Here is a 24598-nt window from a genome sequence, read left to right as displayed (position 1 = left end):
ATTGTATACAACCCAATAGATCTTCTCTGAGTAGGGCTAACATTGAATATAACCCCGAATGTGGAAAAACATTAGAATAGCTAAATTGAACCAGATATTTACTCCTTACCATATGATACATGATAATTAAAAAAATATACTGACATACATCATAGGAAATTGAGCAATTTTCAGCCGATTGTGGGTTGGTCAAAAAAAGTGTGGCATATAAGCTAACATTATAGAAGTTTGTCTAATAATAGAAAAATAAGTTGGTTGAAAATTGGTTTCCATTTGTGACATTTTGCAACATCAGGATAATATTCAACCATTTTTTCTCTTTTGCTCCATTATAAAAACTCTACTTTGTTTCCTCCCTTTTTTACGTTTATTGCTTCACTCTGTGTAAATACATATGACCTTGTGTGATTATCACATAGTTTTCATTTTGACAGCCTGAAGAATAACTGTGTTTGGGTTTTTTAAAAATATATATCCACTTAATTTCCTTAAAAATCGATGTATATCTTAATGTTCAAAATGCAGGGAAATATTACATTATAATACATCAGATTAAGCTGCTAAATTATGCTGCCGCAGCAAAGCATTATACAATTTCGGCAAGTGAGGCTGCTGCATTTGTGTTTCCCCCCAAACCATCCCTGTGTTTTATTCTAGTCATGGTATCCCAGCCTATGTGGACGAGGCAAAATGCAGGAACAATCCACTGTATAGCATAATTGAAAGCATAGATAAAGCAGAAGTGAAGACAAGGCTTTCAAGACCACATCAACTCCATCAATTGCTTATTGCATTAGCTACATTTCTCTAGAAATTACTAAGTGAACCATCATACTCTGGTGGAGCTGCTGACTTCTTAGGGTGCTTTAAGGATAGACTGAGACGCGGTCTTTTTTCTGGAACTTCATCACTACTGCTGCTTCCTCCATCAGTATCAGATGTCTCTGGATTCTTGCTACACTGCAGCTCCTGAATGATCTCTTCTGCTTCTGTCACCAAGGCTGCAAAAAGCGAACTCAGCAGATACTAAGGAAGATAAACACAGACACACCTCAATAGTGCTGCAGAACTTTATGAAATGGGGTGAGGGTGTGACCATAAAAATCATACTTTCGTTGCTATTATGTACATTTGCTTTTTAAGCTGTTGATTTTATCTTTGATAATTTTGTGGTCTGCTGTTTTAAAGCCTGCTTTTATTATTGGGGTTTTTTAAATTTATTGTTACTACTTGTCGATTTTTGATGGAACCACAGAGACAAGTAAAAATAATATATCCAACTAAACGTATTAAATAATTACACCAAATCTGAAATCTAGATGTCACAGGGAGAGATATCTGTAAACACGAAATAAAACCCCACCATATGGAATAAAACTGATGAGAATCTTCCTATCACTTAGAGACCCATAACAGTAATGCAAACAACACTGAGCTGGAGGGACCAATGATTTGACTTGGCCTGAGACAACTTCCTATGTTCCTATGCTTGAGCATTCTCCGAAAATATATTTTTCTCCTCACATCTTAAAATCTGTGCCCTTCAACCTAAGCCACCAAGCAAATTTTTCACTGTTGTTGTTTTTCCCGTACAACTCACCTCCTGCTCCACCTGGCTTCCAACTACTGCAACAAAAGATCTGCAGATGCTGTTAATACAGGTCTTTCTAACTGGAACAGCAGATTCATATCCAGCTGGCACAAACTTCATGAAATACTGCAGTATGTGGCATAGCACTCTTTTCATCTTCTTAGACTGAAGAAGCCTCAGCACATCAGCTTCAAACAACGCGTGGAGCTTCTCCAGGAGTGTGTTTAGATAAAGAGGCTCAATGTTCCGATAGGAATGTGTTTCAAAAGGAAACAGGGTTCTCACCAATATTAACAAGGGTTCCTCATATAGTTCCTGCTCTTCAGCATCCATTTCAAGGAGGAACTGCAACATACCCCCCAAAACTGAGAAGAAACTGCTGGCTAGCTCTTCTGGAGACCCTCCTAGCTGCACCAATTCTGTTAGGAATTTCATGCTCAAAACTTTAACTTTTGGAGTACCGTACTCCAACAAGGAACACCCTGTTGCCCAAAGAGTCACATCTTGTGGTTTAAAAAACACGTAAGAAACTATCTCAGTAAGAATCCGCATCAGAGTTATCTCCAAGCATTCTACATTGCTCATGCCCATTAACTGTAGTTGGACAGAACTTAAAGAGCCCAGGGGTACATTGGGGTTGCATGAAAACCTTTTCACAGTCACAGGCCAGCTCAATGAATCCTGCTGGAAGTGAACCACCGCATTTTTTTCATGGAGTAAAATGAGATCTTGAAGAAGATGCAGCAATTCTCTCGTCAGTAAGTCGAATATGGCACAGTTCTTGACTTTGAAAAGGCATAGTAAGGAACAAACTACAGTACTGATGTTCTCGTGCAAAATCTGGCAGTTTGGGGCGGCAGCAATTCTCAAAAGCCTTGCTGTGATCCAGTAGCTAAATTCTAGAAGAAAAAGAGAGAGAAAATGTTAGGATTTTCGGTCCTATGCTCACTTTGAATACAATGAAACTTACTTTTGGGTAAACTGGTAAGGCAAAGGTACCCCTGCCCGTACGGGCCAGTCCTGACAGACTCTAGGGTTGTGCTCCCATCTCACTCAAAGAGGCCAAGGGCCAGCGCTGTCCGAAGACACTTCCGGGTCTCGTGGCCAGCGTGACATCGCTGCTCTGGCGAGCCAGAGCCGCACACGGAAACACCGTTTACCTTCCCACTAGTAAGCGGTCCCTATTTATCTACTTGCACCCGGGGGTGCTTTCGAATTGCTAGGTTGGCAGGCGCTGGGACCGAACAGCGGGAGCGCACCCCGCCGCGGGGATTCGAACCGCCGACCTTTCGATCGGCAAGCCCTACGCACTGAGGCTTTAACCCACAGCGCCACCCGCGTCCCTAGCGCCACCCGCGTCCCTGGGTAAACTGGTACATGGCTGCAAATCTTGTAGCACATGATGCATCTTAGAGATGTTCCAATGATCAGTAAAACAAGTGTTGCTTCACTGGGCTTTGCATAGCTGTAGTTTCATTTCCCCCTCCAAGTTTGGTTTGGAGTTGTTACATTGCCGCTGACCACTTTTGGTTCTGTTGATTTTCAAACTTAATTTTATTATTTGTTTTAATATGTGTCAATGACCCAAAAATCTATCCCGTGACTTGCTTAAGCGAATCCATTGCCAAATTAGTATTTGAATCCAGGTCTAACCTTCAAACAAACCATAATTAACCAGTTAGTCAGTTCGAACAAAACAATAAGCTGTGGTTAAGCAGATATGGAAGTGAAAACCTTCTGAACTCCTCCTCATGGCTGTGCTGGAGAAGAGAAAGTTGTTTGTGAGCGCACAAGCCCAGGGTTTACTGCAGCTTGCTCTCATCACACTAAATTATGGTTTAGTGTGCCATCTGAACTGGGTCAATGAAAAGAAGAAATCAGTAGCTGTGGTGCACACTATTGTAACGTAATTTACCATACCGAATTCCAGGGATTTTAAAATAAACTCACCGATACAGCTTGAATCAGTGACACTTTCTTGATGAGGTACAGTTATATTTACAAACACAAGCGGGGATGATTTCATGATATGCAGAATAAAATCAAGCAACATCATCGAGCTTGGCTGAGACTCGGTTTTCTTAGCAAGTTCTAAAGCCACTGAAAAGAAAACAAGACTCGTGTTATGCCACGGTAAACCTGTTCCAAGACAAATTTAACATTTGCTGTGCTGCAACAGACAATCCTGAACTGCAATATTGTATTCTTAAAAATGAATTTCATACTTTTCAAGGTTTGCTAAACATGGTAAACAGCATGCTGTCATAATTTCTTCAATGCTTCAGTGACTTAACTTCTGCATAAAGCATGAGAAACAGTAGCACAGAAGCCTGAAGCTCAGGTTTGCTTAATCTCATCACAACAATGGTTTGTTGCAATGCCTGAATTATTTTTGTTTCTCTTTAAAACTCACATACTAAGCTGCAAGTCTATGGATCACACATATTTATCACCAACCAAAACCTGATACAGTAATTGTAACAAATTATATTAAACAAAATTGGCTGTGTCAGAAGAAGAAGAAGAAGAGTTTGGATTTGATATCCCGCCTTTCACTCCCCTTCAGGAGTCTCAAAGCGGCTAACAATCTCCTTTCCCTTCCTCCCCCACAACAAACACTCTGTGAGGTGAGTGGGGCTGAGAGACTTCAAAGAAGTGTGACTGGCCCAAGGTCACCCAGCAGCTGCATGTGGAGGAGCGGGGACGCAAACCCGGTTCCCCAGATTACGTGACTACCGCTCTTAACCACTACACCACACTGTCAGTGAAAAGCTTATTTAAAATGCCACCTCAAACTACTTTTTCACAGTGGAGGAAAGTTAATCTTCCATTCCACTCCAAAAGGGTATTTCCCCACCCCACTTGAATCGCATTAGTTACCCCAACATGCATATTCTATCAGAAGGCTTATATGAGAATTGCCCACTCATCAATATTTGGGAATAGGTCAATGGGGGTCAGATATCATGCAGGGGTTGTCCTTTTTTAGATTTTCAAAATATGACCCCTTTAGTATTTAGGCTCTAAATACTAAAGGGGCCTTATTTTTAGTACCTTTACTTACCCACATCTACATCCACAAGGATCCGATCAATGAACTGGCAGAGTATTTGTCTTGGCTTCTGTACCACTGTATTGTATTCCTCTGGAGTAGCCCTGGAAATAAGAATTGTTTTAAAAGTTGCACCTGTGTTTCTGCTTAAATATGTTATTTTAACAATTTAAGAGTCTTTGCACAAGGCAACTATTAGAGTCTTTAATATCAGACACAACACCAACTTTCCCTGAAATCTTACTGGGGAAGAACTTCCATTTCTTTTTTTTTACCAGCAAATTATTTGTCAGTTGACACCAAGTTATCCAAGATGCCTAAATCTCAATCAGACTGTGAAGCATTTCAAAGGAGTGCAGCACCTTCAAATTTTGTGTTTAGTCTCTACATAATGGTAAAAAGAATAACGGTCATTGATTAGATCTAAGGCTGTAGATGTAACCCCACTTTACACAGAGTAAGCCCTACTGAATTCAACAGGACCTATTTCTGAGTAGACATTAAATGTGCTGTGTTAGCCAAGCTTATTCATAGCTGATGGGGGGAATGGGGGGGGGGTCAAATGAGAAAACAGCCATTCAGTTGGGCAGTAAAAAGTGCTAACAATTTTCCAGTAGCAAAAGCAGGGCATAACAGTATTACTTCATGCAGGGAAAGGCCTGGTACAGATTTATTTCATGTCAGGGCACACTTTGGCTAATTAAAATCTTCTTTGAAATATGAAAGAGGAGAATAAATGGTCTGGGTTTTTTTAATCCAGGCATGTATTGCAAGGAGAATCTCACTGAAACATAATTGAAAAACAGAATCATTTATGTTGTTGTTGTTTAGTCGTTTAGTCGTGTCCGACTCTTCGTGACCCCATGGACCAGAGCACGCCAGGCACTTCTGTCTTCCACTGTCTCCCGCAGTTTGGTCAGACTCATGTTTGTAGCTTCGAGAACACTGTCCAACCATCTCGTCCTCTGTCGTCCCCTTCTCCTTGGGCCCTCCATCTTTCCCAACATCAGGGTCTTTTCCAGGGAGTCTTCTCTTCTCATGAGGTGGCCAAAGTATTGGAGCCTCAGCTTCACGATCTGTCCTTCCAGTGAGCACTCAGGGCTAATTTCCTTAAGAATGGATGCATTTGATCTTCTTGCAGTCCATGGGACTCTCAAGAGTCTCCTCCAGCACCATAATTCAAAAGCATCAATTCTTTGGCGATCAGCCTTCTTTATGGTCCAGCTCTCACTTCCATACATCACTACTGGGAAAACCATGGCTTTAACTATACGGACCTTTGTTGGCAAGGTGATGTCTCTGCTCTTTAAGATGCTGTCTAGGTTTGCCATCGCCTTTCTTCCAAGGAGCAGGCGTCTTTTAATTTCGTGACTGCTGTCACCATCTGCAGTGATCATGGAGCCCAAGAAAGTAAAATCTCTCACTGCCTCCACTTCTTCTCCTTCTATTTGCCAGGAGGTGATGGGCCCAGTGGCCATGATCTTTGTTTTTTTGATGTTGAGCTTCAGAATCATTTATACTGCAAAATTAATGGGAGTGAAGTTTTCCAATGATGGAAGTATTATATATTAGTATGGAAATATAGCTGTTGGGTTTTTTTAAAAGGTGCTCAAGTCAAAGAAATAAAGTAGCAAGTGGAAAGAGTTCTGACAGGTGTTTAAATTATTTACTTTTACAAGTAAGGCAGCTTAAGTATGAAATAACCAGAAACTTGCTGTTCTTGACTGGTCAAACTGGGGAACACACCAAGGGAAAGTGGGGAGGGATTGGAGGTAATTAGCACTTATTGTAATTGGAAATAAAATTACAGTATCAGAGTCTACCTAAAAAGCTACTCCCCCCCCCCCAAGTGGAGGCACTTTCTCTGTTGCTGGAGGATCAATTGTGGTTCCACGATGGAAACTAAAGGGACACCTGCATATATTCCTTGCCAGCTAAAATTGGGGATCAGGGTTCCAGCTTCAAACTCCTGAGAATCACTAATGCATTGAGACCCACAGGTATAATAACGTTTTGCTCAGTGCTTTTTTTTTTTCCTGGAGGGCCGCAGGGGTTCGCATCCCCCTAAACAATTTGTGAATCTTTGTACTTTTGTCCATTTACTGTATTTATTTTTCCCAATTTCAACTACAAAATGGTGGTTTTCTTGAGTCAAAATGAGAGCACCGCTAAAAAATTTTTTAAGGGAAAAAGCACTGGTTTTGCTACTTGGCAGGAAAAGGAATGAGGGACGGAACAAGGCTACATCTGTTCTATACTAGTTTTAACTGTCATGGCTCCACCCCATCCTGGGAATTGCAATTTAGTGCTAGGTCTGTCCGAGGCCTCTAATCTCTCTATCATTACACGGCTCACCACCCTCTCCCAGCGTAGCCTACCTCACAGGGTTGTTGTGAGGATAAAATGGGGTCAATAAATGTATTGACTCTGCTTGGCTCCCTGGGGAGAAGTAAAACTAGGGGCACGGGAGAAGCAAGCAAGCAAGCAAAGGAAGGGAGGCATTTCCTACTCCAGCAGGTTGGCCTGAGACCTACCTGCCCAGTTCCTTGAGGGCAGGAATCATAGAGGCCATTTCCAGGCTCTGATCTGCCATTGCGCCTGCCTCTCTGTTTTCTTCCGACGCGTCTCCCGCCAGCTCACTTTCGACTTCGCATGGCTCCCGCGGAAGCAGGACGGCGGCTGGTAGGAGGCAAACTTCCCGGAAAGGCGTTTAGTACCGCCCTCTTTTTGCTGCTGTGCAGGGCAGCTTACAGTAGGGACTTCAACTTCGCGCTGCATTCAACGACCTTCCTCGGCCAAAACAACGCAGGGCTAGATAGGCTGACATTAAATTAATTGCTTTTCTCCGTGCAAGCGGGAAGCAGGGAGAACATATTGCAGCATCATTGTAGCATTTAGCTATTTAACAACCCGCTCTTGCATGCATATTACACCAAAATTAATTCCACTGTGATGTTCTACGCACGCGCCTTTGCTTCCCCCTACCCGGGGCAAGTGCTGGAAGTTCTCAGCGGGCTTACTTCTGAGTAGGCACGCATAGAGCCACACTATTTAATCCCACAGCCGGTTGGGGCCGAAACCCTGCGCCTCGCAGGGGTTGCACCCCTGCTGACGGGTTGTGCAACTGCTGGATGCGAAAAGACTTCAGGTCTTGCTGAAAGGGCTGCACGTAAAAAAACCTAAGCAACACGTGTTTCCTCACTCCACCTTTTTTGCTCATCTTTAAGGGATTTCAGACCTGAAAATGCAAAAAAAATATATTATTTTTTAAAAGCAATGAATGGGCTACTTAGGTTTGACCCACTGAAGTTCAAGGACACATCTCGCTTTGGTTCAATAATTCCAGCCGCTCTACTCTGAGCAGGGCTTGGCTGAATCCAGCCCGAGGCCACCAGAGTCCGCAAGATATTAGCCTGTGGCGCGTGCAGATCCGAGGCCTTCCGGGAAATCACACCCATCTCTGCCCTCGAAGGCCTTGATCCCACACCTTGCGGTGTGGGGTGGAGGTTGGTAATGATTAAACCGTAAGAAAAGCTCTGTGTGTTCCTGTCAATTAATTTGGGTGTCATACTTGAGTTCTGGCATGTAAAGCTGTTTCTAGCAGGCCCAGGCCTCAACAGACCTGGTTCACACACCAGGCCTTATCTGAAGAGCCTGCAAATACTGCAGATCAGCAGTTAATTATTTCAGTCCCACATTTTGCCAGAGTTTATCAATCTCTCCATGATCCAACTTCTAGAATGCTCTTGTGCTTGAATTCTGTCTGTAGGCTTTGCACAAGCATCTGGGTGGCCACCATGAGAACACAGCATGCTGGACTAGATAGTCCATTGGGCCAATCCAACAGGCTTTTCTTATATAACTATACACCTTCCATGCCTCCTGGAATATGAATGTTAACTAACGAGCAATGTATGCTATCACGTTGAGTACAGGTAAGAATCCTGTTGGAGACCTCAGAGTTTCTCTCTCACCCTAAATTAGCTTGCATATAGAAGTTCTTGATGCATGGTTTTTAGTGACAGCTGCACTTAATCTTCCTAATATAGCACTGGCTCTGGATGAATTTTAACTAGCTTCTATTATTACAGGTATATCCCACTTAACTCCAAAGAGCTCAAGGCATGAACATGCATAATCTCTGCTTCATTTTATCCTCTCAACAGCCCTGTGAGGTGGGATAGGCTGAGAAATGGGAAGCTGGAATTCGAACCTTGGTCATCCTAGTATAATCCCAAAACCATACTGGTACTATCATCCCTGATGTGCTTGTACAACTCTATTCAAAATAGTTTCTTTCCAGATGTAAATAAATAGGGGGATGACACTTTGGTTTGATTTCTGTTTTTCTCCTTTTTATATTCAGACATGATGTGCTATGGGATTACAGTTGAAGACAGGAGTCACATCCTAACCATGCTTACTTAGAAATAATTACACTTAGTATTTCAATAGATAATTTTTTCATTGGACCTGGGTATCATAATTCACAACTAGATAAAAGCATACAGTGCAGGAAAACCTAGAATCTTTATGTGTGTTTCAAGGTTAAAGATTTGAGCGGGAAAATATGCTCTGGATCATGAGTGCTATTTACTTTGTGTGACAAATAACAAAATATAGTAAATATTACAGTATATAAAAATCTTATTTCAGGCATCATAAATTTAACAAAACTGAAGCAATCAGTGGTGTAGCAGGATCTTATCTAGGTTGGCTCATGAGTAATTCCACTTCCAAGCAAGTGTACAAAAGGAATTGTAGCCCTGGGCTGCAATACTATAAAAAAACCCCGCCTCTTAGAGAGTAAATCCCACTGAGTAAACGTGCATGGGATTGCACTCGTTAGCATCTTAAATCTCATGGATTGCAGGGGGGGCGGGGGAGAGAAACCTGTGCAAAATCGCCTACCAAACACTCAGTAGCCAGTTCAGAACTCTGCGATAATCAATTTCTCTCTCTCTCTCTTTTTTTTAAAGCACACTGATAATCTCTGGAATTTGATCCCATAACGACAAAGCCAACAGATCCCCTCCCAGTTCCTTTTGCAGAGAGCGCGTTCTACTGATCCAAGCCCGCCTCCCATCTCCGGGGACGCAAGGCGATGGACTGCTACAGCTGCCAATCAGCAAGTGCGGCGACTGCCGGCCGGTTGCAGGTGTTCTCTCTACTTTGCGGCGCTTAGAGGAACCTCGCCTGGAATCGGAGCTGCAGCTAAATCCGACTGCGCGTTGCAGCAGCGGGCAAAGGAAGCAGCGCAGAACCTCGGGTGTCTCACAGGTACCTCTCCCCCGCCCCCGCCCCGTCTCTCCCAAGGTGAGAGGGCTTTGCATCCTTCCTTTCTTAGAGCTACAGGGCGGCTGCTCAGAAATGCCTGGTTTATGTTCTCTAGGATTGTGGAAACTTTTGTGGGCTTTGTCAGCTCAGTTTTTGTTTTTTCCATTTGCAGATTGGCACAACCCCCGTGTCTAGTAAGCAGGCGTAGTAGGGAGTGTTGCCTAAGGCGCGTGAGGAAGGATGGCAACATTTTGACTTACAAAGCAGCTCTCCTCTCTCCGTTTAACAACTGTCCCCTCCTACAAAGGGAGGTGGTAATGTACGAAACCGAGTGGAACTTTATATTCTGCTTGTAACTGAAGAGCAAGAGAAGGCTGGGATTGTGTTGTGCCTTTACACAGGCAGGATAGGATAAGAGAAAATGCCTTTCCTTTCTCCGCCTCTCATTCTTCGCGGGCAGAAATATTACAAGAGCGCAGTTGGGGTGGGTGGGGGTTTGTGAAGTGCCAGTCTAAAACCAAACTTTGACCTCCTGAGGGGAAAAGGTAACATCGTCAGTATATGGCCCTTCATTATTTCCTGAATAGTTTGCTGTTGGTCCCCGTTACTACATGAAGGCAGAGCTGCAATGCAATTTGCTGCGTAATTGCTGCTTCTCGAGTCTGCTTCTCCTCAGTGCTGCTGGAGCTGCTTTTACTTCTTTGGAAACAAGATGAAGGCAGCGTGTTTGTGGCCCAGTTGTCCTCAGGGGTATAAGATGGATGCATTTGAGAGAGCTCTTGGCAATTTGTTTTTCATACATGACTGGCCACGCCCAGATTCCCCCACCCTTTTATAAAATCTACCTAACAGCAGTGAATTAAAGCAATCCCCCCCTTCCTTGATCCTTTCAGAGATCAAAAGTGTGTCTGAGATCATATGGAAGAAATGAGATATTTCCAGACTTTCAGGTGCAGCAATGTTACTTTTCTTTTCCTGCAGTCCTTGATCCTTGGAGAGGAAATGAGCGCTGCTTAACCTCAGGATCTATCTTGATGCTTATTGTATAAGATAGGAATGGGCGAGTATGAAAAATTAATGCAGTGCTGTAGACTGGAGAGAACCAATACACAAACATTCTGGAAATTCTCAAATATCCTTATGGTTTTCTGAACAATTTTAAGTGTGTATCTAATATGGTTCAGGAACATGCTAAACTAACTTTCTGAATGCTGACTGACAACACATTGTGAGAATTGATAGCATTGGTTCTCAAAACCAGAAGGAAGATGTTACTAGGGAGGCATGGAAGTTGATGGTGGGGAAAATATAGAAAAATAGAACAAGTTTTGTTTGAGCCAGGAACATATGTGTAGCCGGGGAGGGGGCAGCTGCCCCTCAAAATCAATAAAAATACATAGCTAACTTTGGGCCTGTCCCCCCGAACAAAGGATCTGCCCCACTAACAAAAATCCTGGCCAGGAAGGAAATAGTTCACTCATGAGCTGTTACTGCAACTGGCACTCTGGGGCCCATTTTCTTGTGGTACAGAACAATAACTTCTGACCCATTGTGCTGGGGGGGGTGTGGATGAGGCATGGGTGTCTCTTTATACAGATCTGCCAACTCCACTGGCTGGGGAATTTGGTTGCCAGTGGGGAAGCCCCACTGGTGAAGAGCACTACAGTGTGCAGAAACTTCTGTCGCCTGTATTCCCACCTGTCAAAATGGGGAGTTTTAGGGGAGAGGTTGGACTGGCATCCTCTACTAGCTGGATTCTGAAGCTAAGTCTACTGCCCTCATGTAGCAGCACCTGGGAGCTTGTGTGGCAGAGGTATTTTCTTTTGCCCCTTCCAGGCTAGCATAAGAAGGCATTCTCTCAGGTACCCAGGACCCAAATTATATAAGGGGTTGTAAGTCAATGCAAGTATTTGAAAGCAGGCTTCGTAGCACATAGGCACCCAGTACAGTTCTTTCAGAATTGGTGTTAAACATTCGCAGTAAGTCACTCCAGAGAGAAGCTTTGCTGCAACTTCCAAACCAAAGTCAAGGGCAGTCCCTCACAGACTAAATTACAGTAGTCCAGTCTTGAGGTTACCAGTTTGTGGATCACTGTGGTAAGGTTCTACCTCTTCAGAATGGCCATGGCTGGAAAACCAGCCAGCAACAGTAAAAGGCAGTCCTTGCCCTGGAGACCACTTGAGCCTCTAATGACAACAATGGCTCTAAGAGCACATCAAGCCTATGCAGCTGTTGCTTCAGACATAGGAACTACCTGCCCACAGGGCTTCTGTCTTATGAGAATTCATTTTCCAGTGTCAGCATCTAAGCGCTGGTCCAAGACCTGCTCAGTCTCGCCTAACTCGGCACAGAAAAATAAAATTAATTGTCATCAGCTTACAGATGAAAGCTTGCTCAAAATCTCCAAATAACTGCCTGTTTGCTTAATTATTTTAAAGCATTTATATACCACTCAATGTCAAAAATCTCTAAATGTTCCCAACAGCTTCATATATATGTTAAACTAGCACTTCCTGCATTCAGCAGTATAGTATTAGTATTTGATGTAGAAGGTTAGTTTACTTCATCTATGCTAAAGGAAGGACCAATTAAAGCAATAAAGTATGAATATATATGCAAGAGAAGTAGCAGATGCATGTGTTTGCAAGAGTTCAGAAAATATCTATTCCCTTGGGTACTTGGCTGTTCTTGATAACAAGTGTGATCACTGGCAATTGCATCCATATATGGTAATTAAAGTGTCAGCCTAATGGGCTAGGTAGCTCACCTTTGATCGCACTGCTTTATGTATTGTGCTGTGCTTGTGTGTTTATATATAATCTGTTCAGAACAACCTGTAATCAGTATTTCACTTAGAACCTGGAGTGATGAACTGAAAGGAGTGTGTTTAGAGCTTAGCTGGGGTGCCTATGGCCCTCCAGATGTTGCTGAACTGCAACTTCCATGTCTGACGATTGGTCATGCTGACTGGGGCTGATGGGAGATGGAGGCCAGCATTTATCATATTACACCAATGCCTCATCCTGTTGTGAAACGTAAGCCAACCATTTAGCTAAATAGGCAAGGATAAGAGAAAAGAAATATGGAATAGGAAACAGGAAATGATTTGTGTTATCTGTAGCTGCATGAAGTCTATAACAGTCTTATTGATTATTTATATAGGATTAAGATTTCATCCTTGTTTTTCTGGCCTAAATTTCCCTTGTTTTACCATCCTCAGTAAGATATTGTTGATAATTTAGCAGCAAATAACTTACCTCGGGATCTCTGCCTGAATATGCATGTAGGTTATGATCATCCAGAGACTTAGGCACATGCTGATAATGGCTTGAAATAAGTGACCCACCTCTCATTGACAAATTTGTGGAGGATAAAGCTGTCTAAACCCTTTTAAAGCTGTCTTAGTTGGTGGCCATTACTGCAACATGTGGAAGGGAATTCCATAGTTAACTATACACAGGGTAAAGAAGTACAGTGGTGCCTCGCAAGACGAAATTAATTCGTTCCGCGAGTCTCTTCGTCTAGCGGTTTTTTCATCTTGCGAAGCAACCCTATTAGCGGATTAGCGCTATTAGCGGTTTAGCGGCTATTAAAGGCTTAAGGGATTAGCGGATTAGCTGCTAAAAGGCTATTAGCGGCTTAGCGCCTTAGAAAAAGGGGGTGGGGAACGAAAAAAAATCTCAAGAATCGCAAGACATTTTCGTCTTGCGAAGCAAGCCCATAGAGAAATTCGTCCTGCGAAGCACATTGAAAAACGGAAAACCCTTTCGTCTAGCGGGTTTTCCGTCTTGCGAGGCATTCGTCTTGCGGGGCACCACTGTACCGTATTTTTCACCCTATAGGACACACTTTTCCCCCTCCAAAAATGAAGGGTACTTCTTTTGTCTGTCCTAAATCTTGCAACATTCAGCTTCATTTGATGATCCTAGTATTTTGAGAGAGGGAGAAAGCCGTCAACATTCTGCACAACATACACAATCTTGCACAGCACAATCATGTCCATAACTTTTTTGTTTTAAACTAAAATGCATCAAAAGTTATAGCCTTTCCAAATAAGAGGTTGCTCCAGCCCCTTGATCGTTTTAGTTCCTTTTTTCCAGATGCTTTCCAGCTCTAGAATATAATTCAGTGGCTTGTATCCTAAGGTAAATTAACTAAAGGAAATTCATGGGAGGAAATTTTTCCATTCCTTCCTTCCCACTGCTGCCTTGTGAACCCTAGGGGTCAGGGAGCCTGAACAACGTGGGATAAGATCTGTGCAGAGCTGCTGGGAAGAAGGAATCACTTCCAAACTGGGAGGACCTCTGCCCACAGAGCCTATGCCACAATGTTCAGGAGGGCCTCTCCGGCTTCTCTGGATAAACTTTTGGGTGGAGGGACAAGGAAACTTCTCTTCTCTTATGATACTGTATATTTGCAATGCGTATTTAGTAAACTGGCCTTCTGTGTGAGCTTTGCATGTTTTGTTTTTGAGTGTCTCTCTGAGTTACGTAATTGCTCATCACTCTATTTGAGCATTAGTTCACTTTTGATCCTTATTGATCCGGTTGGACAATAGTGACTATCCTTTTTACAGTAATATGCCTGTTTACTACTGCTGAAAATTGCCACATTGTTTCCTACTTGTTCTTCTTTAACTGTGAGGAATTCTGACCTTATACATGGTTCTAAAATTAAATAGAAAGAGGAAGATTCTGTCAGTAAGACATAAGAAGGGTTTATGGATGCATGAAGTCTCTGCAATATTTAAACTTAACTTGTGTGATGGAGGACAACCTTTAACCAGATATAGTTACTATTACTATCCATAAGTGCAGGCCAAATAAATCTGTTCCACTGTCAATGTCAGTTTTTCAGAATTAATTTGCCTATTTAATAGCTTTGTATATTGGGCAGTAACTATAATAAAGCAACAAGCTTGATATCTGTTTAACAAAAAGGTTGTATAAACCTGAATGCTACATTTTGCGTCACAAGCTGTTTCAGGTTTTAACTTGAGCTGTTCCAATTAATTCCAAGGGCATATTTATACAATAAACTTAAAACTAGTTCCACATCCATTCCCTCTTCCCAGAAGACTCTGATACTTGTAATTCTGTGTGGGAAGAGGGAATAGGGGAGGCAGTAAAGATATGTAACATATTTTTTTCAGCACTTTACCTAACTGTAGCACACGGCTGTTTGGAACTCTCATTGAGTTCAATCAAACTTATTCCCAAGTATCTGTGACTAGAATTGCAGGCTCTTAAGGATGTCATATTTGATGGCACCATGGGTGCTTAATATTGCAAATGGGTCATTCAGATACTGCAAACAGGTAGTTATCAATATGCTTTTTAAATATACTTAATTTTGATGCCAACGATGTGGACACTTGGGGGGGGGGGGAGTGCACCAACCCCAGAATAAACACCAATTTGGAAACACCCTAAACAAAATATAAGTTTGTAGTACAGATGCTTGAGAGATGAACTGACAAATATGGTGGTGAGGACAGAGTGCCAGACTCTGCTGAGGGTAACCCAGCTTTGAAGCCCTATTCATTAAACTCACCAGGTGACACTGAGCCGGTCACTATAGTCCCCTTCAGATGTTATCCCATGAATTCCAGGGATACATGTAGTAGGGAGAGTGCCTGCTTCTGTTGGGTTCCCAGTCCTATGGAGGAGTCTATATGCCTTCAACCAAATGCAGTCTTTGGATGGAGCCAACAGGATGTCCATCAGGCATGACCCTGCTTCTCCCTCCACTTGTTCTTAGAACTTGTGGTAGGTCGCTTCTGAAGTGGGCTTATTTCTTGGTGGATTCATTCTTGCAGGATTGTTGAGAGAATTAAAACTGGTGGCGGTGGGAAAGAAGAATGTACATTGTCCTGAGCTCCTTGGAAGAAGGGTAGGGTAAAGAATATTGGTGACTCTTCAGGATCCAAGAGGTAGGCTTTAGTACAGCAGAATGATATAAGGGTCAAGCACCTCTTAGTCTGGAGAATAAGAAGTGCCAGAGTTCACACTTGCAGTGCAGTAGTTGGGAGTGTTGAGCTAGGACCTGGGAAACCAGAGTTCATATCCGTAATCAGCCATGAAGCTCGCTGTAGGATCTTGGGCCAGTCACTCACTCTCAGCCTAACTTACTTCACAGGGTTGTGTGAGGATAAAATGAGGAGTAGAACTATGTACACTACCTTGAGCTCCTTGGAGGCAAGGTGGGATATAAATCAATAAATCATAGCCTGGAGGCAAGTGTACCTGATGTGGAAGCACTGGATTCTATATGTGTACTTGGTTATAACAGATTCTGAGGACTCCCACTAATATCACAGGTTGCTTCAGTGATGCTGCTAAACTAACCTACTGCTGTGCCAAATAACAGTCTGGCTTAGAATGTCCTTTGTATGTGTTCAGAGTGCCTACACTGTCCCAGTGCGAACCCCAGTATTGGAAATGGGTTCTGGGCCTGAGTCCTATAGAGTTGCGGTTCAGATTAAAGTGTGGGTACACTGTTAAGTGGTTTTGATAAAGAACTGATAGAGAATATTCAATACTAGTAGAATCTTTTTCTTTGAGGGAGTGCAATTACAGACAAGACTGATAAGCGATTTCTGTAACAAGGCAAGTAATTTTGAGGAGTGGCATTCAACTACTTTTAAGATTGTAGCACAAGTGTGAAAGACTTTTTCAGCCAAAAAGAAGCCACAGTACACATTGGAAAGTTTTCAGATGTGCTGACATCAGTACAATTATATATGAACTGCTGAGTAATTCAGTCCTTTAAAAATAAATTCAAATTTTGGCTCGCTGCCCTTCAGCTCACATTATTAGATGTGTTCAATGTGTAATTTCTACTTGAACGTGCAAACCGCTCTGAATTGCTTTTGCACACTCTTTCTTTCCCCTGTCATTAGCATCCTTTCCCTTTATCTCAAGCTTTTTTTCCTTTTATCACTGCTTCTGGAATCCTTTAATTTTGCTGCCAAATGTGTTCTTCACCAAAATCACTCTGTTTAGAAATGTTAGCCTGTAATTTTCCTAATAGCTTTACATTTATAGACACGTTTTCTTGCTAGAAGCTTCATGCTCTATTATGAACCACAGATGTTTCCACCCTACCCGTCCCTTTTGTATCTGTTACATCTACTTCCCCACTATGATCCCTCCGTGCACTCCCTATGGCAGTTTCTTGATCACAGCCTGTCAATGCCGCTACTGTTGTTTCCCAAAGTAGGTCAAGAGAGAGCGAGAGGGAGAGTAACATGAGGTCCTGCATCCCCAAGAGAGCTGAGTGCACTATTTCTGTGGTTCTCCTTGTCTCTGCTAGCAGGGGATTGCAGAATAGAATTTGAAGACTCATCCTTTTGTGAAGAGAACAGTTGCGCATGTTACAGCAAAGTGTGCAACATTTAGAGATAAGGGAACCAAAGGAGGGAGTGCTGCATTCCCCTAAGGTATTTTATGAATGAATGATCAGAAATGTGTGGACCTTTAAAGCAAGTTCCCCTTAATGTGGGAAAAGTTGTTTTCATGTAAGTGCCAGTATAACAGCAGACCATTAAGCCCACGATCTAAAAATTTCCAGCTGCACTATCGATGCCCAGCACGTGCAAATACATTTGACATGTGTGATCAGCCCATTCACATGTAGTGTTACCAGATCGGTATGTATGTATGTATTGATTGATTGATTGATTGATTGCATTTATCCCAGCTTTTAATCCAAGGAGTTCAAGGTGACGTATGTCTTTCTCCCCCTCCTCATTTAATCCCTCCAACTGGGCTGTGGGGTTGGTTAGGCTGAGAGGCAGTGACTGGCCCAAGGACACCCAATGAGCCTCACAGTCAAGTTTGGATTTTAAACCCAGTCTCCCAGGCCCTAGTCCAACACTCTGACCATTACTCCACAATGGCTCTTGTTGCAGCCCAGTCTAGCGAATGGGCAAGTGAATGTTACAAGTGTTTTTCAGAGTAATGAGTGGTACACAAAATGCTTATAGGGTAAGCGTCCTATCACCAAGTTGCTAAAGTCTAATTAGGGCAAGAAGGAGTTAATACCATAAAGTAAACTGTCAGGCTTAGCTATGTCCAGTTCCCCTCATCTTGGGAGGAACTAGGTAATCAAGGCTTTGTTCTACCCCAGTCTACTTGAGCAGCTCAGTGTGTGAAGAGGTGTAAGCTGGTTGCTCCAGCTTAGCTGCATGGCTCTCACAAGCCATTCTCGTGTTGCTATACCAATAATTTAGGAACATTCACCACTTTGTAACTAAGCCAGGTTTCACTGGCTGAGCAATTTTCTGAAGCATATGGATCAGATCTTCAAAGAATTTTTAAGTAAACCAATCTTTAATTTACCAAAGTGTGTGTATTTTTTCCTATGCAAGGGGCAATGGGAAATTTTGGAAGATCTAATAGCGTGTATTTCCACTCTTTACTTTGCCGCGTATATTGCCATTTTAAATCTCTGTTGGGGTTTTTTCACCAAAGAGTACTTGTCCCCAACCTGGATCTCAACATCCAGGGAATTCTCCTTTTATAGTAATTTTTCCTTGAACCCACAGATAAAATATTTTGTACACATTAAAGGGCTTTGAGGTTCTCTAATAAAATGCTTTATCCAGCTCTTTTCAAATTTTAAATACTTAACTAAAATCATTCTCTGCTTTTTGAAGGTGTTATTACAGTATTTTATTATTGTTAAGAAAATGACAGAAGTGGAAAGGGTATCCTAATTTAATAATTCTTGCCATGTAGATTACATTCTCTTTCAGACAAATACATCTAGGTAGAACATCAATACTGTGGGCGGAAAGTCTTTCCATGACGGAAAATCCTGTCTTGGTTGTAGTATAGTATCTTAGTCATCTAATCTAATAATCTTTTGAACCATGTAGAGTTGTGCCAGGAATTAGCAGGGTAACAGAAGGCCATATTCCCCTGTAATAAATACCGTTGTTAATGTCTTTCAGATATTTCAATAATACAAATTCCTGAAGCTCACTGTGATAACTAATTAACTTCATTGCACTTGGGAGTAGAAGATTTGTTTCTGAAGCTGGGACCTTTTGTTCATTTATGCTGATCACTACATTATTAGCTTCTGGAGTGGCCTTAAAATAGCCGATTAGCCCCCAGTTTCACTGCAGGAGTTCTGGCCTCTGAAGGCTTAGCCCTTACTGAAGTGGTAAACCTGTGTCTGGCTCACTTGCTCCCTTTCTGCAGGTGATATTGCTGCAAATATAACCTGCAAAGAAGTTCTAGAATTACTACTACTATTATTTATTGCATCTATATTTTTATTTCTTCGAATAAGGAGCCTCCAAGTGGTATGCATGCTTCCACTGCCATTTGTATCTTTGCAGGAACCCTGAGGTCAGTTATGCTGAGATAGTGACTGGGTGGAGATTTGAGTCTCCTAGTCTTAGTTTGACATTGTAAGCTAAGGTTTAGAACCACAGGTCAGGGAGGCTGATAGTAGCACATCAGGCTTCTCTGTCTGGACCTTGGTACTTTCCCCGGGTCACCCCCTTTGCGGCCTGAGTGTTACTGGACTACAACTCCCATCATCCCCAGCCAGCATGGCCAGTGGTCAGGGATGATGGGAGCTGTAGTCAAACAACATCTGGAGACAACCACATTGATTATTCCCACGCTGCACTTTGAAGCACAAGCTTACAACTTTCTTTGATTGTCACAGAAACCAAACCAGTTGATGAAAGCTCAGTGGGAGAGGGGTTTGGGAAGGTGACAGTTCGGGTGGGTGACATTTCTGAATATTCCCTTTTTTTAAAAAATAATAAACTTGCAATTAGAAAGCCGGCACAGCAAGGAGTGTTTTCCACCTCATGGCCAAGTTTGCTTAATTTTTTAAAAAACTTAAAATGAGTTTTTTTCAAAAATGGGGGAATATTCAAAGTGATATCCCATACTTGTTGTAGTAAAGTCTACTGCTTTCTACAACTCACAAGTCATAGCGTTCACTGCCTCAGGATTCTGCCTGGTCATTTTGCTGTGCATGTAGACCAAGCCCTAACTGAAACAAATGCCCAAAGTCTGTGTTCATAAAAAGCCTAGACCGAGCAGGCACACCCATCACAGACTTTCCCTCTACTCTAAGATGTATTTTATTTCTATTTAAATTACAGTACATCTGTCCGTATAAATTAGCACATGCAATCTATGCTCGCTTTTTGTCTTCCTTTCTAATGATGCATCTTTCTTTTCTTTCTGCGGGAGCGTTGTTTAAGTGGCCATCCTACTTGTTTGCCAGACCAAATGCTTATTCTTCTCACATTTCTCTGGATTGTCATAGTTAGTCCTGTGGAGGGGCAGATCTCCACTGCTGGAGCTGAAGGATTGTGGGGGAGGAAACATGTGTTGGTTTAAGAGAAGTCAGACACTCCTTTTAGGAGCCCACCTGCCTGTTAAAATGATCAGATGGCTCCTTAAAGTATCCCACCTCCCAGCTCCTTAGTAGTGGTTTTACTGCTATTCTGTTCTGCTTCTGTGTGTTTTTTGTGGATCAAATTTTCATGGTTGTCTAGCCCCTTTGAAAAATTTCAGGGGGAAAAGCAGCCTATATACATATAAATAAAGAAGGCTCTAACTTTTCTGACTGAAAAAACCTAATGTTGCAATTGCAGCTATTTATATCCCACCATCAGGATATAATAACCGCCTAGGGAAAGACATACAATACTATATCTCAGAAGGCTGTCAAGCAAACTCCAGCAACAAAAAAGGAAGTCCTTATAATGGCATTTTTTAAGACAACATGGCATATATTGGTGCTGCTGCTAGCTCTGCTTGCTGTAGTATTTCAGAGAAAATGTTATCTTAATGCGGCCTGTTCCATAGCATCCAGTTTTTCTATTGTAGTGTTTTCTTACTGAAGCGGAATACAATACAAAGCACATGTGTGCTAAGATCCTTTTCAATCATGCAGGCTAAGCAAACTGTGAAACTGATACTATTGATGAATTTGGGTGACTGTTTTATGTATGAATACTTGAGGCACAATGCTTAAGGGGGGAGGAGTGAAGGGGTAGGTAGCTATCGTCAAGTGATCACTTTTCCTTCCACACACATATTTAGTGGCTAAAATGTTATATGCTTAATTTTAATCAAAGTTGGATTTACTGAAAATTGATAGTGTAAATACACATTTGTATGTTTATTTCTCTATGACAGGGGTGGCCAACCCAAGAGACTGTGATCTACTCCCCCTTCTTTTGGGTTTCAGGTCAAAGTTGTTGAGGAGGAAACCCCATTTTTGGGGGTGCAGGGCAGAAACATTGAACTTTTTTTTAGGGGACCCAAACTTGTTAAGCTTCGTTGGGGCGAGCCAGTGATCTACCTGTTGGACACATGCCTGCTGTATGAATTGCACCTCAAGTGAGATAACCTGTGTGCAGAAAAAGACAATTGAAGAACAAACACCACAGAGGTTTATTATTGCCTCAGGCACACTGCTCTTTTGAGGAGGCAACATTCATGCCCAAGTCTTGACTTATTAGGGGTGAATTAGCTGAGTTCCTCTCAATCGTCTAGCAAAATCAGGGAGACCAAATGCTGACATTTGTGCTGAGCCTTACAAACACTGCACCGGTAAGAAGATGGAACCAAAATATTAGTGGCAGTGCAAATGTGGACTGTGTCATTATATTTTCCCCTGAATCCACAATATGCCTCTGAATACCTGTTGCTGGTGAACACAAGTGGGAGAGTGCTGTTGAACCAAGTTGTGCTTCTGGGCTTCCCATAGGCATTTGGTTGGCCACTGTGAGAACAGGATGTTGGAGTAGATGGGCCTTTGACCTGATCCAGAGGGGCTGCTATTATGTCCTTATGTCCTTTCAAATCTGGATCTGAGATGTTCTCCTGTAATCCTGCATCCATTTGCCATAGAACAGTGTCTCCTTATAGTAAAGAAACCCAGTTCAGAACTGTACTGTAAACCAGTAAGTTTTTATTTGGTTTCAATTTTATGAAAGCTAATAAAACTGAAATCTTTCCAAAAGTATCCAAATTAAAATGTTTGCATGAAATCGGATATATTGGCCATTTGGACAGTGTATCTCAAACAGGATTTGAGGGTTTTCTTCATGTGCAGAAACTGGTAGGCCTCTGATCCTGGACGTAGCCTAAAGCCACCACAGCTAGTAGGCATTAATGGTCTTTATTAGGGTTGCTGTATTTCAAAAAGTGAAAATCCAGACAGAAAAGAGAAAAGTAGTTGAGCCTTTCTTTCAAAATCACAAAGGATTTGGGCATTTTTTAGTTTTAAGGGAAATTGGCAAAAACAAAATTCCAGACGTATGGCAACCCTTTCTTTATCCTCCATGATTTTGTTTGCCTTTTTGAAGCTGTCTAATTATATATTGCTTTTGCTATCTAGCTGTTCTTCTAACTACAGAGTTTTTACACAAATATCCAGGGCAGCCCCCACCCCAGTGGATTCAGACCACTGTGCTCCTTATCTGAATTGCCCTCCCCCCTTGTGAGTGGGTGGTGGTGTTTGGATGCATATGGATTTGGTGTGTAAGGGTTGACCTAAAACAGTTTTTCTATCAATGTTCCTTGCCTTCATTAGGGATGGAGGGGAAATCTGACTGAGTTCACACTTAAAGGTGAACTTGCTGAATTCACACTTTGCGAAACAAAGCAGGAACCAAACTGCAGATGAGTTCACACTTCTCCAAATTTTGCAGTTCAGTTCTCTGTGTAGAAATATGCATATACTAGGGTAGCGTGTGCATATAAATGCATATATTGGTGAAAATAACATACAGAAATGCATTATTTTGGGGGAAATTACTTTGCAAAATAGGTGTCTTTTGGGGGAAATGCACTAAAGTGCTGTTGAATTTTCACAAGGATTATTTTTTTATATATATAAATACAGTACCGATGGATGTGGAAATGTGGAGAACTGAACTGAAGGCTGGGAGAGTGAGAAAATGAGATAAAACGAAACTGACACATTCACCCATCCATAGCCTTCATAACTACTGTTTGTTTGCTGGGTCTGTTCATGTAGGAAGCAGAGCTTTGTAAGAACGAATAGGAAGGGGGAAGGTTGACCTCCCTTGCCGTCTTGTCCTGTTGCTAAACTCACACAGGTGCTTAACTTTTATACTTCTAGCTAGCTTCCCCCAACTCCTGCAGTCAAGCGAGTTATCCTTTATATCCAAGGGCACTGACTTCTATTTTTAGTTGTGAAAGTAACCTACATCTCATGAAATAGGCATTGCTGACTTTCTTAAAGCATAGTATGAAGGAAACACAGACACACACACACACACACACACACACACACCGACACAGTGAGACTTGGCAGTAATAGTGCAAATCTGTGTTTGAGAATTATATTTTAGATTTCACTAATGAGAGACTAAATAGCATAGTCAGTGGCTCTGTATCTTGATCTGCTGTGCTAATCTTTAGCATTAGCGTGTATGGCCTAGTCCTGCTTTGGCAAGGACTGAACTGATTATACTTGCAGCTTCACCGACTTGTGGAGCCAGTATTTCCAGGAGCTCAAAATCGACAAACTGGACATAATTTTATATAGAATGTGGCTTTTAAATATGGAACTTTCTCAGAATGTAGCACCGGTGAGAGAAGTGTGGTCACATTGTCACAGATATGGAATAATCTAAAACTATGTTTTCTACCTGTTTGAAATACAGTGGTACCTCAGGTTAAGTACTTAATTCGTTCCGGAGGTCCGTACGTAACCTGAAGCACCACTTTAGCTACCACCACACTGCCACACCGCCAGAGCCCGATTTGTGTTCTCACCCTGAAGCAAAGTTCTTAACCTAAAGCACTATTTCTGGGTTAGCAGAGTCTGTAACCTGAAGCGTATGTAACCTGAAGCGTATGTAACCTGAGGTACCACTGTATGAGAAAGCGGTCCTAAATTTTGGCTGCTCGTGCCCATTAAAATGTGAGCTAGAAAATCTGGTTGCTAAGCCAGCTTTGCCAATTATAATTGCGTGTTTGAACTGTCTCTAGTTTGTAAGCTTTCTCTCTCCCCCCGCCCCCCGCCCTTTAATAGTGGCTTTTTTCTCTCAGAAGTCTCTGTAGGCCACCCAAGATTTTCAGTTTGTTTTTTAAACAGTGAATATTCTTCAAAATTTGTTTTAAGGATTGTGGGTAATAAATAAGGGTTTTCCAATTGGCTTCTTTTAAGACTCAGATCTAAGGTTGCTGACCTCTCCGGTGTAAGTCAAGAGAGGCTGATGGTGAAAGTTAAGAACTAGTTTGTGATAACCCATTAAAATGCTGAATGGGCCTGCTCTGGACTGAGTGTTTTATGACTGTGGAAATGGACATGGGAGTTTAAAGCCAGTGAGTGGTATTCAGCCAAGTTTTACTTACAGGAAGCACAATTGTAATGAAACTTTCTCACAAGCATGTTTAAAATGTAGCCACTACAGATGATGAGTGTTGTGGAAAGAACAGGATGCAAATCACATTTATTCTTTTGCCTGTCTTGAGTTTTATTTATATGGATCATGGTCTTTTGACAATAACAGTGTAGTATAGATCTTTAAAACGTAAGAGATGAATGTGTCTTGTCTTCGTAAACTATGCAAAGTGTTATCAAAGTACATTCATTCTGCAGAATTAAAGTATCGAATGGGATGGCACATTTCCTGGTCATTGTTCTGTGAACAGCTGCAA

The 24598-nt window shown here is 42.0% G+C and overlaps 2 protein-coding genes across 3 annotated transcripts in view; one reads left to right on the top strand and one right to left on the bottom strand.

Moving 5' to 3' along the window:
- The window catches only part of ATR (ATR checkpoint kinase), a 49226-nt gene extending 41891 nt beyond the window's left edge, over window positions 1–7335 (bottom strand). The window contains exons 1-5 of one of the 2 annotated variants that reach the window (XM_083442498.1): window positions 7178–7335; window positions 4656–4747; window positions 3542–3691; window positions 1601–2490; window positions 836–1026 (exon numbers count right to left, since the gene is read on the bottom strand). In XM_083442498.1, the coding sequence (XP_083298624.1) occupies window positions 836–1026; window positions 1601–2490; window positions 3542–3691; window positions 4656–4747; window positions 7178–7236 (1382 nt within the window). In that variant the 5' untranslated portion in view covers window positions 7237–7335. Of the gene's footprint in view, window positions 1–835; window positions 1027–1600; window positions 2573–2962; window positions 3692–4655; window positions 4748–7177 lie in introns of both variants that reach the window. The other variant, XM_083442499.1, reaches the window with a different exon arrangement.
- Window positions 7336–9610: 2275 nt separating this feature from the next.
- Window positions 9611–24598, top strand: part of PLS1 (plastin 1) — a 50444-nt gene continuing 35456 nt past the window's right edge. Inside the window, exon 1 of the mRNA XM_083442761.1 lies at window positions 9611–9923. The gene's annotated coding sequence lies outside the window, so the exon portion shown is untranslated. The remainder of the gene's footprint in view (window positions 9924–24598) is intronic.

The sequence above is a fragment of the Podarcis tiliguerta genome (genome assembly GCF_965153285.1).
Source record: "Podarcis tiliguerta genome assembly, chromosome: 5".
Taxonomy (NCBI): domain Eukaryota; kingdom Metazoa; phylum Chordata; class Lepidosauria; order Squamata; family Lacertidae; genus Podarcis; species Podarcis tiliguerta.
Note: the sequence above shows the minus strand (reverse complement) of the source record. Positions and strands in the feature narration are given on the sequence as shown.